The sequence below is a fragment of the Lepidothrix coronata genome, unplaced genomic scaffold (assembly GCF_001604755.1).
Source record: "Lepidothrix coronata isolate B3197 unplaced genomic scaffold, Lepidothrix_coronata-1.0 Scaffold126, whole genome shotgun sequence".
NCBI lineage: Eukaryota > Metazoa > Chordata > Aves > Passeriformes > Pipridae > Lepidothrix > Lepidothrix coronata.
Genome location: NW_016690306.1, coordinates 1,364,766 through 1,380,044, shown reverse-complemented (window position 1 = coordinate 1,380,044; position 15,279 = coordinate 1,364,766). Strand labels below are relative to the sequence as shown.

At 37.2% G+C, this 15,279-nt stretch overlaps 1 protein-coding gene across 1 annotated transcript in view; it reads right to left on the bottom strand.

Moving 5' to 3' along the window:
• Nucleotides 1-15,279, bottom strand: part of LOC108502931 (collagen alpha-1(XIV) chain) — a 79,775-nt gene that overhangs the window by 41,539 nt on the left and 22,957 nt on the right. The window contains exons 14-23 of the mRNA XM_017826402.1: nt 12,950-13,079; nt 11,820-11,942; nt 10,451-10,600; nt 9,687-9,803; nt 7,889-8,035; nt 5,586-5,660; nt 4,855-4,994; nt 3,510-3,633; nt 1,701-1,905; nt 1,014-1,105 (exon numbers count right to left, since the gene is read on the bottom strand). Coding sequence (XP_017681891.1) covers nt 1,014-1,105; nt 1,701-1,905; nt 3,510-3,633; nt 4,855-4,994; nt 5,586-5,660; nt 7,889-8,035; nt 9,687-9,803; nt 10,451-10,600; nt 11,820-11,942; nt 12,950-13,079 — 1,303 coding nt within the window. The remainder of the gene's footprint in view (nt 1-1,013; nt 1,106-1,700; nt 1,906-3,509; nt 3,634-4,854; nt 4,995-5,585; nt 5,661-7,888; nt 8,036-9,686; nt 9,804-10,450; nt 10,601-11,819; nt 11,943-12,949; nt 13,080-15,279) is intronic.

The window sequence follows — 15,279 nt, the reverse complement described above, 5'->3', positions numbered from 1 at the left end:
TTGGTTATTTATGCTTAATTAGTTAAGTAAAGTTAAACCTTGAGCATTTTCTTGAAGATATATGACTACTCAGCAGTTTAAAGTTTTAGCATATGTTTAAATGCTTTCCTACACAAAAATATCCATGTATCAAGTATATAATAAATACAAAGCAGAGAAATTAATTTCCTGTAGGTCCTTTACAGATTTTTTTCTGTCTCATATATTAATATATATAATATTTCAAGCCACTGCTGCATCATAAGTGAACACCGAAATAAATGCATTCTCATTTCATCAACAACTTAACTGCATTGGTTGAATCTGTTCTATATATTCAGCATGAATATATTTCGAAATTTGAGCCTGACTTCAAAGATTTAAATGAAATGGAAATTGTATCCTATATGTTTCAGGAGCAGCAAAATAGCTAAAAGTTTTTCAATATTTTCCTTTCCATAAAAGATAAAGGAAAAAAAACCTCTCTACATCAGGCTGAATCTATTTAATGACATACTGGTCTTGTATGGCTCAGTCCCAAACTTACTCCAGTCAAGCAATATTATCTTTAAGTTTGACTGAAGCCCAGGGCATTCATCACCTTCTGCAGAGCTTTTAGCATAACAAAACTTTGACCTAATAAATTACAACAATATCTTCATGTCTCATCCAAGATCAGCACCTCTTCATGCCAGTTGCTGTCAAACACACAAGTCAGTACCTGCTCCAACCTATCTGCAGCCTCATTGCACAGCACACTCAAGAGGACAATGGAGAGGGGAACTCATCTGCCAAGGTGACGCATCCTAGTCAGCACCTGAACCCTCACAATACACCCTCCCCTCTCAAGGCTGTTGCCAGTCTAATAATTAATATATGCAACTGCAAGACTTACCTGAGAGCTGAACGATTTTTGTTCAGCTTAGATATAGACTCCAATTTATTCACAAATACAGGGTTTTCTTTACTGCTACTTAAAACAAGTTATTCGAACTCTACTATTTTGTAATATGCTTTATTTATGAAGGCACTACACTCAGCATCTAACAACACAACGAGTAGGCAGACAAGCTGGACGATTACATTGGCTTTCAGGAAGCCATGATATTCACTGGGAACTTCACAGCTCTCAAAGTTAAAAGCAAATAAAAAGTACAAATGTAATTTCTTGTTAGATTGCTTCACATTAATAGCCAGATCGGTTTTTTTCTTCCAACCTTTAGTTTTGTTCCGTGTGGCACACTCTGCCCTTTGGGTTTTGACACAAATCTCTATAACAATTAAATACTTATACTCACAACACAGTGTGGCTGCTTAAAGCTCTAAAATCAGTGCTTTAAAAAAATTCCTAAAGGTAATTAGTGTAACATGAGAGCAATCAGAGACAGTAAAAGAATACATGAAAGAATTTTCAAAGGACCTCTTATATAGAAAACAAAATAATTCAGTTTGCTTGTAACCACAAGACTACACTTTATAGATGACAATCCAGATTCTCAGGATCATATTCCCCAAATTCTTCATCCTGGGAGCAATTCCATTGACTACCACGTGATTTTAGCACTGTTGCCAAAATTAAAACTAATGCCATTAATCACCAAATATATCCAGAATCTAACCATATCCTAGTGTTATTCTGTCTTTCTCAGGAATTGCTGTTTTCTTTAAACTTGAAAATCTTCCTGGAGGAAAAGTTACGCTTACCTCATGCCCACACTTACAGAGATACAATTAATGAGAAAAAAAGGAAATGTGAGTAGTTCTTAAAACTACACATTTTACCATCTAGTTGCATTTCTCTGGAGACTTTGTTCACATCATCCTGTGATCGCCCATCAGTAATGACAACCAAAACCTTTGGAATGCCCCTTCTCATGCCTGCCTCTCCAGTAAACAGGATTTCTCTTGCATGTTTAATGGCTTTGCCTGAAACACAAAAATTGACAGTATACTTTCACTGAATGTAAATGCAATTTCTATTGGCTACTTATAACTATCTTCTCATATCTTCTCAGATTTATTTATGTTAGACATAAATAAAAAGAGAAATCTGCTGGGTCCCGCATAGTCTGTCAATTAGTGCATTCTGTAGTTATTAAAGCCAAGATTTACAAAACTTTAATTTTGACCCTAACCTTTGAAAACTTGATGGCTTCAGCCATCCATTTTTCAATCCAGAAGGTGAAGATCAAGAATATGAAATGTGTGGGTGTCCTGGTTTTAGCTGGGATAAAGTTAAGTTTCTTCTTTGTCACTGGTACAGTGCTGTGTTTTGGATTCAGTGTGAGGATAATGTTGATAACACTCGGATGTACTGGTTGTGACTGAGCAGTGCTTACCCTGAGTCAAGGGCTTTTCAGTGAGGCCTCTATCAGTGAGGAGCTGCACCACAAGACTGGGGGAGAGCATGACCAGGACGGCTGACCTGAACTGGCCAAAGGGATATTCCACACCATAAAACATCATGCCCAGTATATAAACTGGGGGAGTTGGCCAGGAGGGGACAATCACTGCTCAGATGGGCTGGCCATCGGTCAGTGATTGGTGAGCAACTGTTCTGTGCATCACTTGGTTTCCCTGGGTTTCATTCCTCTCTCTCTTTTTGTTATCTCCCTTTTCATTACTATTATCATTATATTTTACTTTATTTCAATTATGAAAATGTTCTTATCTCAGCCCACAGGTTTTAGCCTTTTCTGATTCTTCTCCCCATCCCATGGGGGCTGGGGTGGGCAGGCAGTGAGTGAGCACTGTGTGGTATTCAGCTGCTGGCTGGGTTAGAGATAACAAAACCTTCCTTTCTGGATTGTAGGGCACAGTCCACATAACAACTGACAGTGCCATTGTAGTAAATGGAAAACGTGTTATTTTGATAATACTGAGACTGGATGCAATGCAACAGCTGCAAGAAATTTCTGTGCATTCTGAGAATAATAAAACACATGGTTTCCAACTAAAACAGATTTTAACCCTTTCGGCACTCATCTTTAATTTCTTCACATCAGAAAGCTATCCTAAGGGATTAATTAAAATGCAACCTCATTCAGTTAACAGACATCTTCCCCCAACCCAGTCTTAAACATCCCACTGAGACTTAACTGACCTGGCTTATAACCAAACAGACCCTCCACTCTCTCCAGTTTTTGACATGCTCTGCAAACTCCCTCCCACTCTCTCTCCCCTCCCACTTTTCTATCCACTTGCCAAGCTGACGTCACATTACTCCCCGTTCCACCTTCCACTGTCCCCAGAGTAATTTGCTTTTGCCCAGCTGTCTCTCTCTGCCTCCCTGATCCTTGCCATCACTGTTGGTCAGTGGGGTAAAAGTGCACCAGTAGGGGCTGAAGGGCATAAACTACAGATTGCAAAGACTTCCTAATTTCCGTGCCCAACCTTTCATCTCCAGTGAGGACATACCATGTTCTCACTGTTTTTGCACTGATTAATTAAACCACTTAACTAATGGGAAAGAAATACCACACAGAGAGTAGCAGGCAGAAAATCTGCCTCACAGTCATGACCTTTCTCACCTGTTTTTGTATTTCCTCCTTTGTAGGCTATTCGCTGAATAGCTTCAAGAAGAGTCTCTTTTGTTTTGTATGCATTCAACTTAAATTCTGTCCTGGGATCATCGCTAAACTGAATTATTGCCACCTGTGCATACAGAAGATGTTCATTACAAAAGCACCACCCAGTGCATAAGCAAAAAGTGAATCTGAGCATTCAAAACAAGGATTTATCTTGTAACTTTGCTTCATCCTTCAATTGAAGCCAGATTTTTTTTTCTCTTTAAGAAAGATTTCACTAAATAAAGTTCAATTTTACTCTCTGAAACCTTGGCAACCATCTAACACTTTCTGGTTTCATTTTGCAGCAAATAGGATGAGAAAAGTAATACCCGCTTTGGCAAAGGACTCTCAATCAAGCCCCAAAGCAAAATCCTGGTTACAGCTGCTCACACATGTACAGTTATTCAAATACAGAACTACAGGGACTTTATTCAGTCTCCACAAATTAATAGCTGCACTTAAGTAACTCCAGCTAGGGAGCAAGACTGAAGCAAGTAATAGAAAGATTCAAGAACATATTCTGAAATACTGCCTCTCTCAAATACAATGCTACATGAGTTCAGACCCTGTATTTCAATACTATACACTAAACCCCTACAACTCACAAAGCACACATTGAATTTCATATTCTATAAATGGTGCCTCTGATTTAAAAGGAGCTATTATGCTTAAGCTTGTGCCTAGGTTTCTGAAGCACCATGAGCTATATTCTTGGAAAATAGATGTATAGGAACAGTAAAAACTAAGTATTCTTCAGGGTTTGGAAAAGTTGAAATTAATTTTCCAATGCGATCCCAAATGACATATTATACAGGTAATACAACAGTAATATATTTGCCAATAATTTGTTCTGGAGCAGATTCAAACATCTCTCTAAACAAATACATAAATAGAACAATCATTGTAAACACTATATTTTATTTCAAGCACTGTAGATTCTGTAGAGCATGTGATTTTAAATAAAAGAATATTTACTTTTCCTTATCAATGCCATTTTTAGCTTACTTAGAAATCAACACCATAGTGAGTACCAATACCAAAAGCATTAACACAACATAATTGTCATTGTAACGATTGAGGAGACTGAAATTATACCTAGCCTTCATGCTACCAAAATCCATATCATAAAATTTATCATATGTTGTGCATAAAAACATATTGAAAAAAGATACTATCCTTAAGCAGTTTATATTTTCACAAGATCTGTGAAGTTATGTCACCTACTTTCTGATTCATCTCACTTCTGGTGCTAGTCTAAAATAACCTGCCAAGTCCACGCACCCTTCATCTCTCTACATTTGATTACCTGTGTTCCATCAGGACCAATCTTATCCAAAGCTCCAACAGTGCTATAGAGAAAGCTTATAATTTTATTGAAATTGTCATCTCCAATACTCCATGACCCATCCACCAGGAACGCAAGGTCAGCTTTGGCTGCTTTGCACACTGAGAAAGAAAGGCAAAAATTTTTGAATTAGAGTAATGCCTTAACTCCTCACAAAATCTCATAAATCACTTAAGAAAATGCAACTGTCATGAAAAGCCCTTGTTTAATGTTAGTTATTAATGCTTTATCAAACAGACCTGCTGGCATTGACTGCAGTGCAGGTGTAGAACCAGCTGAGCTCTGCAAGGGGTGAATTGTCTGCGCCGACAGATCCTATCACAGAATATACTTCAAGTGGGTCTTTAAAGTCTGGCTAGCCATTTTTATTTCTATTTAGATTTTTAAGTAAACTCACACATGAACTTATACAATGCCAGACTCCTAGCGTGACATAGTAAGCAAGATTAGAGAATCTTGACTGCGGAAGTTCCCAAAGAGAAACTAGTTCAAAAAGTTACCCTAAGTTCTGTAGTATCTAATGCACTTCAACTGCACTACATAGGAGCAATGCAAGTTTCACCCACCTCTGTGTTGTTGCAGCAAATGCATTTTTAAGATCCACTCCCCACAGGTCTAAAATACTGTCAGAAGTAGAAAAACATTGCATCAACACCTTAAAATTACTATAAACTCACACATGCAGCACTTACCTTCTTTTGCAGGCGGGATTGTAGGTGGTGGAGGTGGTGTTGAAGGTGTTGTTGGTGGTTGAGTTGGAAATGGTACTGGAGAATAAAAAGAAGGAATATTCAAGCATGCTTAAAAGCCCAATATATTCTATCTATAATAAACACAGCATTTTCTACTCCTCTCCACATTTAAAATTCATTATCTCTAATCCACTGGTTATGATATTAGAAATAAATATAGGTGAGTGTGCGCAAGTAATGTCCTCCTCTTCTGAACACCCAAGAAAGGATACTACTAATACAAAACAATTAATGGCTGCATTTCAATGTGAATGATACAATGATACAGCTGAACTACTACTGGAACTGCCCCTTTTTAAGTTTCCCCAGTGTAGCAGACCATGTGACAGCTCTATTATTGACCTAGAATCCATAATTCATTTTTTAAAAGGTCAGTGTCCTTTCCTTTTCTGATCACAACCAGTCCTCAGTAACAGAAGGTTACCTCTGCGCACCCTGGAAGGAAGAAAGTATTAGTCCTGCAATCCACAATACAAAGTGCAAAAGCAAGCTAGTGCCTGCACTTAGAGCAGATCACAGTCTGCTCTGAACAAGATTTTTCTGAATTTGGTGAAAGACCTTGTTATGTTTCCAGCTAGAAACACAGCTCCAACCATAACTCTACAGGATTGTGGCTTTGTTGCCTGCAGCAACTTACACTAAGGTTATTATACAGAGTTTCTGAAAACGTCCTCCACACTTCTGAAAATTAACTTTGTATGACAACCTTGCAGAGACCAAGCTGAATATTCAATCAGATTGACAGCTTTGCTGAATGCAAGAGCTCTATTTCGTGCCTTTCAATACAGGCCAGCTGAACTCTCAGAGATAATATGCACATGCGTTGATTTCCACAACTCTACGTAAGGAAAAGCTTCTGCTTTTGTTCAAGGGTATTTTTCCCATTTTTATTCAATGCATTCAGCATAAGAAGCTGCAGGTGACAGAATATAAGTCCCTCAAGTAAGACTAAACTTGTTATTTGCTATAACACGTAAATTACATTTATAAACAACTGATAAGAGTTAGATATGACAGCCTGAGAAAAGACACCTACATTTCCAAAAAATTAGTGCAAACAGGATTCATTACAATCCTCATGTCCACATCCACGTGGACTTCCACTGCAACTGGTGGGGCTTTTCCCACTGGCTTCAATAACATAAAGGGCTAAGACTGAAACACCTACAAGGAACCAATGCCCAGGACATCCATGATCGCAGCAATCCAGGACCAGACCCATTCAGAAAGGGTCACAACTGCTGTAACGTGACTTGAAAGGCTGCTCTCAGCACCAGAGAAGTACAGGTCACCCTGAAGACTTTCTTTCTTCAAAGAGTTTCCCTCTGAAGTGATACAATTATTTGTCTGCATCACAAACCATCTTTCTTAAATGGACATGTAGGCCAAGGTGTGTTCTTCCTCATGCTTCCTAACTCCCTTAACTGCAGAGCACCCTAAATGCACTTCTCAAAAAAGCTGGAGAAGCTTGGCTTGTTCCTCACTGCCCTGAGAATGAGCCCTGGACAACTGAGAAGTGGAGTCATGCACCTGTGCAGGTTTTTGCTATGTGAAATCAGAAGTGTGGGAGGAAAGGAAAAAAAGCATAAACATTATCTATCCCGAGAGAAAGGTAACAGCATTGTGGTGTATAGCAATACAGTATGAGAAGAAGGGTACCACTGAGACTGGAAACAGGTTAAATGAAAGATAATGTTGAAATATTCATTCTGTTATTCCTGTACTTTGTTTTGCAGTATTTTGAACTCATAAGAGCAAGATATTGCCTTCATAAATAGTTGTGATGTGGGTTTTTTTGTTTCTTAGCCATGTGTTACTGAGAATAATAATAAAAAAGGTTGGTTGGTTTGTTTTAAAATACTTAAGTAGATTGGGTATCAACATCCCATTTAATTGTAAATTATTCAAACTGGTAAAATTTTACTAAATGACAAGAGCTGCAGCACATAAAACCTTCTCTGTTTACTTCATTTTTCTGTACTTTTTCCCTGAAGTCACAGATATTCAGAGTATCCCCTAGTGGGACTTTTTACAAAGAAAGCTAAACCCTCCCTATTTCATTCTCATTAAGAAGTACAATACAGTTGGTGAATGTGACTTCACAAGTAATTCACAGCAGTGGGATAAGAATCTTGCACTTCTGTGGAGGAGTCATAATGTAGCACATCTGTGGGCAAAGGGCAGAACATGAGAAGCAATGAAGCATTATCACTGCTGGCTGCACTCTGCTCTATTTTACTCACATGTTGTCTCCATGATGCTTACAGCAGGGCCCTCGATCTCCTGAAGCTGTGTATGAACACTGATTTTATACTCAGTTCCAGGCATCAGCTCAAAGAAACAATGTCTAGGTGTCCCTCCACCAAGATTTACTTCTCGTTGTTTTCCATCTGGAATTACAAAAGAAACCATTAATATACTTTACTGTTTTATTGAATAATGTAATTTAAATCCTAAGTAAGAAGAGGACGTGACAGCAGATGAAGGGCAAGTGGTTGACATAAATTAATAAACTATATGCTGCCTTATTTTTAGAAATTCACCTCTGTGCAGAGGTTCCTGTAAAATTTAATTCTTCATATTAAATAGGAGCTGAGGAACGTGTCAAACATCTTCAAGAAAAAAAGATGAATTTCAGCCCATGCACTGAAGTTAATAAAAACACTAACACTGTCATCAATGGGCTTTGAATCCGGTCCTAAATTATCATTCTAATGAGGAATTCCTGCATTATGTAATTCTATGGCAACCTTTGTCAATGCCTCTGCTTCTCACAGTCTGTAATGTGCTTAGTAATTGCAAGAGAGACTGAACAAGATATTGTATTCCACTAGTAACCACTTAACAGGATGGTTAAGGAATAGTGTTTACATGGTTCCAAAATTAATTCTGCTAAATTTTGAATTGGAAAGCATGCTGTCAACGGAAAAGGCTAGGGTACTGGAAATAGAATAAGGCATGTTTTAATGATAAGAATTAAAACTTGCAGCACAATTCAAAATCTGTAGCAGAATGAAGTGAAATACAAGCAACTGATCTCACATTTTACAGTGAATATACAAAAAATGCCAAACAGTCATTCACTGCCAGGGACAAAACACCTGATGTTAATCAGATGCTACACTAGTATAAAAATAATACTATTATAATATAATAATAATAATACTATTATAAAATTATTATAATAATAATTGCTCCCTGAACGAGACATATACCCAATCTGACAACCAAATCCCATCATGACAGATGCTAATAAGGAACATTTGTTCACACTCTACCTCATTCTGCTCACATTTAGATGCTTTCAGCTCAGTTAAAACAATGCTGGCAGTTCTATATGAAGAAAGCAGAATGTTGGCTAGCTCCCAGACCAGAGGGAAGTTTGTGTTGTCTTGTGCCAGCCAAGGTCTCTGTGATCTGAACAGCTTGTCTGTTTTCCAGACCTTCAAACAAACCCTACTGCCATCCACTTGCCATGCCACAGAAAGGTCATAACTTTTTTTCCACCAAATCAGTGTTATTTTTCATGGTACCTAGGTCGTGTTTGTCCAGATGAGTAATCTTACTACAAGCTAAAATGAACAATCAACAGAATGAGAATAGACAAAACTGGACATTGTTCTGACTCTGTGAGCATGTTCTGGATTCAATCAGCGCTTTCCATACCCTTCTGCCCTCCTCTCCTGTCCATCCTAATCCTACAAAGCTGGTGCTGATGGTTTATTTACAAACTTAGATGTATTCAGTTTATCCTTTATCCATCTTCTGCTCCTCACACCAGTGAAAACCTCAGGCGATCATCTATCTTCTATTAACAGATGAAAGTCCCTTCCATAAAAAGCACAAGTTATCAACATCTGTTTGATGTAAAAGGACAGAAATGCTCCTGAAAGTTTCATTGTGTACACAACTCTCTTCTGTCTGTCATTTCCAGTATTTCAGGAGTCACTCTACAGGTCCGACTGCACACAATTTCTTAGCTATGCAATTCAGATCTCTGGATTGGGCTGTAGCTGCTTATCAAATTATTTAGTAACTTACCCACAAGTGACTCTATAACTACCCTGTATGCAGTTGCATGTCTATGAAGCTGCCACTGAGCACACAGACTAGTCATGCGGACTTGATAGGAATCCAGATTTGTCACACCCAGGTACACTGAAAATTAAATATAAAAAAATTAGATTTAGGCCTCTAATATACATAGATAAAAAATTATAAAATAACTATAGTGAAACACATGTGCCAATTAATTTTTAACAAATAATTTTCATAACTGCTTAAAAGAAGTCAAGAAAATCCAAGACAGAATTTTAAAAAAGTGAACCCCTAAACCAAAAGTTTGGAACTTTAGTTGATTTAGTTAAGTCTAAATAATGAACACTGCTAAATATTCAGTTACTAAAAATAAGTATAAAAGTATCATAATAGCAGCAGCATTTCTGTCAAAATCCAATTTTAAATTGAGCTTTAGATACATAAAGACCAAATAATATTATATATATATGGAGCCAGAAAAAAAATTAGATAGCCTTTCATTAAAGAAATTTTTATCTACTATTAGGCCAAAATATTTTTGGCTGATAAATAATACCCACTTTATGATCTCTGTCTTGATAATATCTAGCAGATCACTTTAAAGCCTGATATAGTCTCATAAAAAGAGGGACTTTTATTTCAGGAAAACAATTTGCACATAACTGAGTAAGTCTTCCCTGTGAAAATTTTTTCTGGGAGCTGCACAAACCCATAGTTATAACAAAAAGCAGCCTGTAGAGATCTAAACAGCATGAAATCATTCTTACAGGTTTTGGCTACGCCTGTTAGGGCATCACTGAAGCCTGTTGAGTACGAAGCAAATACTTTAACACTGTACTCCGTTCCACTGAAGAGATTTAGAATGAGAATGGTATTAATATCATCCCCTACAAAGGTCTCCAACGCAGGACCAGGAACTGCAAAAAGTGAAATAAATTAGAAAATCATTTGCTCGTCCACTGAATTAGATACATCCAAAAATTGTGCTCCTAAAGTTACTGCTATTTTTTGGCCCCATTTTTTTTATCATACACAAAAACAAAGACATTCTCCTCAATCCTTGCATGTATAGAAAACACAACACACTTGGGAAATTCAGCAGTGGGATTCATTAAGGCAGAGCTAGACACTGGCATCTGTTAAGACCCTTTTGTTCTGCTTCACCCAGTTACTACTGCTCTAAATAGGCAGCCAAAGATCTCCTCAGTCTGATGGTGTGCCAGGACCAACAGGGGGCACAGCAGATGCCAGCCAGCAATACAGTCTCTCGGGGGTTCTTATACAACAGCATCATTTAATACTGTGCAAAAATGATAATGAAAATAGAAAAGAATAAAACTTTCCCAAATCAGAATAGCAAACAGCTCCTTTGTCATCTCCCCTAGTTGTTCTGGATACACTTCAGAAGCCAGGCAGCAGTATTGTCTTTCGACAGTGTTTTAGTCCCTTAATGGTCACATATTTGTGTTTTGCTCTCAATAGAGGACCCTGTTTTTCTAAAGAAATCTGAGGGAATTTGGCTGCCATATCTAGCTGCAATGTGCAGGTGGGCAAAGGATGCAGCACACACAAAATGGGCAATGAATAAAATGTCAAGTGTTTGGGAAGAAACAAAAACTTGGTATTGTGAGGGGAAGGAAGTTGAAGAATTGGAGAACACAGAAGAGAGGAACAGGAAGAGAGCAAAGATAGTCTCTGAAATAGTCACGGTAAAATGACATAAAAGGACAGATTGAAAGACTTGGAATTGATCAGCCTTAAGATGGGAAGATATTAGGAAAGACACTTCCACAGTGACAGTAGTAAAAAACTGGAAGAGATGCATAGAGCAGTTTTAAAATCTCTGTCCTTGGAGATATTACAAACTCCACTGGATAAAGTTCAGCAAAACCTGTTCCAAGCTGGCACTGTTTTGTTCAGGGAGTTGGACCAGATGATCTCCAGAGATCTCCCCTAACCTGCATCATTCTGTGACTATGAAACTTTCCTATCAAAAACTCAAGACACCTAAGTAAATGGCACTTTCAAGGCTGTACCTGTAACTGATAGATTTAAGTACAAAATTCAGCAAAAGGTGACGTCAAGACCTTGTACAGTCAGAAGCAACCATAAAAAAAAATCAGTTTAAAAACTCACTGTTGATAGGTTTGTAGACAACTCTGTAACCCATTGTTGTTGATGGTGGGGCATCCCAACTGATGCGTAATCTGTTGTACCACTCATCTGAGACACGCAAATTTCTAGGAGCAGACAGGGGTACTAAAAGGAAACCAAACTGGACTTTTACAAGTTTATCTCATACAAGCACATACAGAAAAATCAAGACATGGAAAAAAAAAAAGTGATACCCAGTACTCTCAGATTTACAGGTAAAATTACCAGGGTGAAACCATTAATCAAAGTCATCCTTTGAATTACCTCAACGGATTAATTACAAACTTGGATCAACAATGATTTTTTAAATTAATTACAAACTTTGTCAGTACATTTTTAAAAAAAATTATTTTTTTGGTAAAAATGTAAAATAGAGATAATTATATATTGCATAGTTTCTTCCAGTCCAAGTGCACTAAAGTTTTTAATGCATAAATCATGCTCTTCTGAACACTTAATCGCATCAAATGGAATCAAAGGAATGATTTATAACTGATTTAAGTCTCTGCACAAATAGCACTTCAATTTAGGCAGAAATTACGTAAATTAGGAGAATAATTCAATAAAATTATACTATCATGACTAGTAGTGCATAATGAGATGGTTTTTTCAATATCCAGTAGAGAGGAAACTAAAACTACATCTGAGTAATCATTTGGTACTTGGTTAGATCTCTAGAAATAATGCAATCACTTTTATAAGAACTTCAGCAGCATTTCTAATGACCTTTAGGAAATAATGATCTCACACAAAAGAAAATCTAACCGTACAATTGTTGGTTTGATATCATCTCAGCAGGCATTGTTTATTTTCTGTATCAGTTTGCTTGTCCTTGGTGGGTTAGTTATCAAGGACTTACCAGCTTTATTACTCAAAAGGTTTCTTCAAACTCACAGTATTTGAATATAAAATATAACTTGTTAGTTAGAAGAAACCCATTGTTTATAAATCAATCAACTGAGATTTATATAATGTTCAAGTCCTACAAATCATGCAAAATAAGCCCACATTTATACTAAAATACATTACTACAGCCAAGGAAAAAAGGCAACAAGAGCAAGCCTTTTTTCATGCATATCCTGGCCAAAGACAAGCAGAAAGTTTGTACTTACGAGTTTTGCCAGGAGCTGAGACGCTGACTCCTTCCCCATCGGCATAGATGGGAGTTATGGTAACTTTGTATTCTGTATCAGGCAGCAGAGGGTGAAGCAGAAGAGTATTTTGTCTCCCAGGCACCATTACCTGAAGGGTCAGAAAAAGCAGAAACAACCAAACTTAACGACTGGAGCCAAAAAGCTTTTTTATCTTACATCATCTCTGACACTTCATTCCACTAGCATTGCTGTATACTTGCGTTTTCAAATATTCTTGATGTTCTACAGTAAAATAAAATAATTACATTATCCATCCTTTTAACAGATCTACTGTTGTACCCAACCAAAATAAAAAGGAGAATGTGCCTATGTGATAATACCATTTTATATTAAACCTATGAGCCACTACAGCTCCATAAACCATATACTACATTGGATAGTTAGTGCTGCAACAATTTTACTGTACAGACAAAATATATCCTCTATTTATATTTATTCTATGACATTTCTAGATTTTCTGAAGCTATGCACATTAATAAAGGTTGATTGTTATGTTCTTTGGAGACAGAAAATTCTCCTTCCCTGGAAGGAAGGAAAATCAGTTCATGAGATTGGGAAGCACTGAACTGAGCAAGCAGGAATAAAACATGTTTGTCTCATCTTCATCTAGTCTGGGAACAAGCAAATGAAGGCAGATATCTAGGAGTAGGAATACATCCCACAAGTACAAGAGGATCCCAAATTGCTGTGAAATATGGAAGATCTGTAACAGAAGTCCAACCAGAAAACCTGGTAGAAGTAGAGAAGCTGTAGAAATTCCTCCAGGCAGTTTTTGGTGTTCTAGAGTAAATGTTTCAACTCACTGAATTAAGCATAGTAAAAGGTTTCCCCATAAGCAGCTACTTCTAAAACTCTTCAATAGATTATAGTATTTAGCCAGAGCCTCAAAAACTAGTGTCACAATAGTGGTGGTAGAGGTGCCAAGCAAAGCCTTGCAATCGCTTAAATTGTCAGTAAAATTTTAATCTCAGAGAGACTCCAAAGCCTGAGTGGGAGCCACCTGAGTGGGAGCACCTGGAGTGGGCATCATAAAAAAGAGAAACTAGTCCTGTGTTTCCTGCACCGACACCTGTGCTCTGAAGTGATGCTGTTGGAAGTGACAGTGAATTCACAGTGAAGTGTGAATCTATACCCTGAGCCACCAACTGCACATATTTGGCAAGAAGTTGAGAGAACCTTAAGCCCATTAATCTCAGGGGGAAAAAGCAGAAACTAAGTCTATAAAAGTATTTTGCTGTTTCAAAGAAGACTGATGCATGTGATGATGGCAAAGTTTCGAAGCACATACACGAGAAAAGAAAGGTCTCACCAGTTTCAACACTCCAGGATACATTCAAACTACGTCTAATTTTGGCAAGTGATACAAAGAAGGAAATTTATCTAGCTCACACAGGTGTTGAGATTTGTCAAAGAAGTGCTTCATTCTTTGATCAAAACTGGATTTAAACCATCTAAATACATATGCATAAAAGATTCCCATGTCCCTCTTCCATATGTAAACTCAAAAAATACAAACCAAGTTTCTAAAAAAAAACCCCAACTATTTTGGTTTTTTAGGGTAGAGGATGCAAGCATTGAGAACTCTCTCCTTTCCACATGTGCAAATCAGAGACCTCCTGCAGACCAATACAGTTTTCAGCAGTGAGAAACACTTTTGGCTTTAAGGAAGAGAAAAAATTTGATCTTTCCAGTATGTACAGCACACCCAAGAACATACATGCAATTTAGGGCTTGACCTTTCTGTATTCTATTACATTTTCTAGTCCCTGATTTTCAGCCAATTGCATAAAGAATTATAAAACTTATTAATATTTTTATGGAAGGGAGGCGTAACTGAAACTTATATCACTGAAATCAGAGCCAAAAAAACTTAAGCATTCACCACAGAACTGTCACGCTATAGTACATTTAAGCCCAAATTCCACAAAACCTTTGGGTTCTGCTTAAAATATGTACTTAAACATATAAGGAGTCCCCTAAAAACTGAACATCTGTGTTGTTTTATTGACATCTGTGTTGCACCTCTCAGGTGCTTGAAGCCACGTGATAAAATACATTCCTTCCATTTAAAGTGTGCTTAATTTTAAGTATAATCTTACATAATTCCTTATTCAGTAAAGTATTTAGGCATGTGATTAATTTCAAAGATGAAACAGGGTTAATCTGTTTGCTGAATGGTGACCAAAGATAATAAGACATGGGAGCGTACTTAAAATTAAATATTTTGTAGAATTAGAGCCAAGTACCTACCCAATCATATAGTTATATAATTTTCTTTAATGAGGTTT